General features: G+C 36.3%; 1 protein-coding gene across 4 annotated transcripts in view; it reads right to left on the reverse strand.

Moving 5' to 3' along the window:
• Positions 1 to 4517, reverse strand: part of BIVM (basic, immunoglobulin-like variable motif containing) — a 32516-nt gene continuing 27999 nt past the window's right edge. For 3 of the 4 annotated variants that reach the window (XM_006752919.2, XM_006752920.2, XM_006752921.2), the window contains exons 8-10: positions 3765 to 3851; positions 2640 to 2736; positions 1 to 1668 (exon numbers count right to left, since the gene is read on the reverse strand). In XM_006752919.2, coding sequence (XP_006752982.1) covers positions 1375 to 1668; positions 2640 to 2736; positions 3765 to 3851 — 478 coding nt within the window. In that variant the 3' untranslated portion in view covers positions 1 to 1374. The remainder of the gene's footprint in view (positions 1669 to 2639; positions 2737 to 3764; positions 3852 to 4517) is intronic. The other variant, XM_015559223.1, reaches the window with a different exon arrangement.

The raw sequence follows: 4517 nt of genomic DNA on the forward strand, positions 1-4517 counted from the left end.
TAAAAGTAGAAAACAAAACTTTATTTGATGAAAACTTCGTAAAAGTTCCAGTATGAAGTAACAAAATCAACAACCTACAAATCTCTTCTAGTCCACTGCGTTTCAAGCAAAATATTCCCTTCAGAAAAATGACCATTTCATAATATATATCCTCTTTTGTAGGCTTACACACGTCTGAGTGGACAAATGGATATAAAATTCAAAAGAGAAAATAAAAATATTTTAAAAAATAAAAATCTGAGCCTTCTCCTTGAGATGTATTGCAATATGGTTACCAACATATTCAGCATCTTGTAATAATCAAGTTACTGATTTGAGTTCTGGAACAGCCTCTGAAATGAAAGAACAAGAGACCCTAATCCTTTGTGAGTCACGGGTTGATTACACAAGAAAAATTGACAGTCCAGAGGAGCTCAAATATATGAAATCCACACTTTCTGAGCTATTTAACACTCACTTCAAACAACTAATTATCTAATGTTTTAAAAAAAGAAAACAGAGTGTGGAATATGGATAGTTGCCCTCTGAATGCATTTTTAATGCTGTTATCAATATATGACTCCATATTGAAGGACTAATCAAATACCAGATCTCATTTCACAGATTACCATGGATGTAGAACGATGGATGCCACTTCTTCTTTTACTCAGTGCCTAAAACAGATTGTTGACCTGCAGAAGTCTTTCAAGACCTAAAGTTCTTGTCAATATTTGATAGTAACATACCAAGTCAAGAAAGTCAAGAATATCCTGAAACAATGTATTAGGTCACCCATCTGCACCAATAGGAAGGATTAGTTTCTAGAGTCTTTTTCTCCTTCGCCTCTTTATTGAAAATCCTGAGAAAGTTAACCAGGAAACAAATGAGGCAGGCAAGATACTGCTATAAGGGAAAGAATTATTAGATTCACTGAATAATTTTAAATGAGCTTTAACCATGACAGAAAACTAGAAATCAGTAGCCCCATTTTTTTTTTAAGGGCAGATGGACCTTAGGAATAAAACTATCTGCAACGAAAGTCTTGGGATCAATTCATAATAAATCCTGTCAAGCTTAGCTATTTCAAATTGTGATGTTATTACGTAAATTTGTATTTGTTTATATGTAATTGTATTGGAGTTTGTTAAATTGTCCAGCATGTTTATATACCCTTAAAAAGTAAAAAGTCAATAGTCTGTGCTTATCTGCTTATATATCTGAAATCACCCATTAGAATCACATACAAGCTTATTTACTGGAGAACTACAAGGTTATGTTTTGTACCACCAGATCTGTTCCTATTTTAAGTTGACTTAATAAAATCTTCTACTCTCTTAATACCGTCCTGTACAGACCATTGTGTCACATGAGGAGTTTTTCAGTACCCAAGCACAGTCAGTCATTCCCACCATAATCACTGTAACCCTGGTAGCCACTGTTCCTTCTCTCATGGATACTGGACATCTTTTTCCATGCTGAGTCCTGATGGAAACTAGCACTGAAAGACCGGCCCAGGCGCCCATGATGCTTCTTGGAGATATTGTCTTCACTCTCAGATTTGGCAATTCCCTGGCCATGTGTTAGAGGTTGTGACTCTTGTCTAATGGTTCCAAATGGAAAGTTCCAAAGGCCAAACCTTTGCCAGCTAAGTCTCTGGAATGCTATAATACAATGCAAATTTCCCCCAACCTGAGAAGGAAAAAAAGTTGGGTGAAAAAATGATGGGAAATGAATTTCCTATGAATTCCCTTATATGTTCCCCCTTCATATAAGCCTCAGAACGGTACATATTATTTCAGACATTATCAGATCACATTGTCCTGCATTTTCCCTGACCAGCTGTCATTACAAAACTATAACAATGCCCGCACCCTTGTCAATATTTGATAGTAACAGAATATCCTGAATCAATGCATTAAGTCACCCATTTGCACCAAAGAAAGGATTAGTTTCTTGAGTCTTTTCTCTTTGCCTCTTTATTGAGAATCCTTGGACAGTTAATCAGGAAACAAAGGAGCCAAAACACCTTGCCCTCATATGCCACTCACATACACTATAGCCTCCCCTTCTGCCTAAACACCATCATCCCTCTTCCTCTTACACACTCTTCCTTTGTTAGTAGGACTATATCAATGGGCTGTAATCCATAGAATCTACCTTTCTCTGAGAAATACCCACAGCAATCTTGTTTATATACATGGCTCTGCCCCAAGGCCACAGTTAATAAGGCTCAGGAGTGAACACCTCAGGTTTGGCAATTCCCTGGCCATGTGTAGGGGCAAGCAGCGCCAAGACGACCAAACTAGGCCTGAGGCAGGCCAACCTCAGTATAGACTGCACATCTCAAAGAGAGACATAAAGATGATGATGATCATCATCAGGAAGTAAGTAATCAGACAAAAAGCCAACAACATATAACTTCCAAAAGAATTACAGACTATCTACTTGGTCTCTGTTGACATTCTTTTACCTGGTACCAGGCCCTTATGAATCCAGGCTACACTCCTTGCCCTTTTGTTTTTAACATACCCATGTGTTCTTAAAATAATTTACACTTTTCTGTCGAAAATGTTCTAAACTGGGTTTCTATTATGTATAATCTAGAGTAAAATATTGCATTTTGGCCAGTTGGGAAATGCCTTCACATACAATGGTGTTACCTTCTTGGTTTTTCGATACTGCAGTCCCCTCTCCAAGTGCCGGATATCTAGAAATTCTGGATTTTGAGTATTCAGATCAGTAACAATATCTGCCCACCTGTAGTTAAGAAGGAAGAATACAAAGCACAATTTTCTTTTTAGTAACAAAATACCACTGTAATGAAACTTTTTACATGAGCAATATTCTACAATATTAGTGTGGCAGTAAGTTGTTTATCCCAGGATTGTCCAAGTTCTAATAAACTCTTGTTTATATGACAATTCTGTATATGCAACTATTGCCAAGATTCTCAGTTTACAAATGGTTAGTCTCCTTATGAAATAAATATATATCAACCTATTAGACAATATCCTGCAGGCTAAAGTAGAAATAGTCTACATTTCCTCCTTAATTAGAGTCAAATGCATTTCCAAAACACTTAAAACTGACATGTCTTTATTTACAAACAATATGACTGTGTCAAAAATCCAAAGTAATTACAAACTGCTTTGTATTGCAAAGCTATTAATAGAACTAATAAATGAATTTGGCAAAGATGCAAGATTTAAGGCCTATATAGAAAAACCAATTATATTTCTGTACACAGTCAGAAAATAACAGAAAGGGGGGGGGGGAATCAATTTACAATAGCATCAGAAAATACACTTAGGAGAAAATTTTAACGAAATATACATAAAATCTATATTGAAAAATACAAAATATTGCAGGAGAGAAGTTAAAGCTCTAATTGCATGGAAGTATAGTTTATATCAGTGATAACGAACCTATGACACACATGTCAGAGGTGACACGTGAACTCATTTTTTTGGTTGATTTTTCTTCGTTAAATGGCATTTAAATATATAAAATAAATATCAAAAATATAAACCTTTGTTTTACTACGGTTGCAAATATCAAAAAATTTCTATATGTGACACGGCACCAGAGTTAAGTTAGGGTTTTTCAAAATGCTGACATGCCGAGCTCAAAAGGTTCACCATCACTGGTCTATATTTACAAATTAGAAGTCTCCATATTGTTATGATGTAATTTTCTGCAAACTAAACTATGGATTCTATGGATTGTATTCCAATCAAAATTCCAACAGGCTTTTCAGAAGAAATTGAAAAAAGAAGTTAACATACTTTTTACAGTGAATAGCAGGATGTTTTCTACTTGATTCTCCAATTAGGATCCAATATTCTACTTCTTGTGGTGAGAGGGGCCCCCTGCTAGATTTAAAATACATTCACGGTACGTTTAATAAAGGTCATTTACTCCCTTGAAAATAGTGCTTCAATTATACATTAATAAAAGACATATTAAAGTTTATAGATATTGGCGTTTGGGCTTGAGCAAATGTCTGAACACAAAGAGAAAGCATAAATTAAATGTTGGTCTTGACTTCTATAAAATCTAGGGCTAAAAAAGTTGACATATACTACCTCTCAGCACCTAAACGGGGGGGAAATCCTAGCATGCTCTGAGAATTCTTCAGCTACTCTTCTTTTACTAGGCATTTAAAAAGTCTCAAAGGCATCCTAAAAATAAAACCCTAAAGCAGCGATTCGCCTGTGGAACTTTTAAACATACTGATGCCCTAATCCTGCCCTGGGAAATTCTAATTCAGATAGGTCAAGAGTGGAGCACAGCCCTAGCTGTTTGGCTCAGTGGATAGAGCGTCAGCCTGTGGACTAGGGCATCCCGGGTTCAATTCCGGTCAAGGGCACATGCCCAGGTTGGGGGCTCGATCACCAGTAGGGGGCGTGCAGGAGACAGCCGATCAATGAAACTCTCTCTCATTGATGTTTCTATCACTCTCTCCCTCTCCCTTCCTCTCTGAAATCACTAAAAATATATTTAAAAAATAAAAAAAGAGTGCAGCACAGAAGAGGAAT

The sequence above is a fragment of the Myotis davidii genome, unplaced genomic scaffold, assembly GCF_000327345.1.
Source record: "Myotis davidii unplaced genomic scaffold, ASM32734v1 scaffold450, whole genome shotgun sequence".
NCBI classification, from domain to species: Eukaryota; Metazoa; Chordata; class Mammalia; order Chiroptera; family Vespertilionidae; genus Myotis; species Myotis davidii.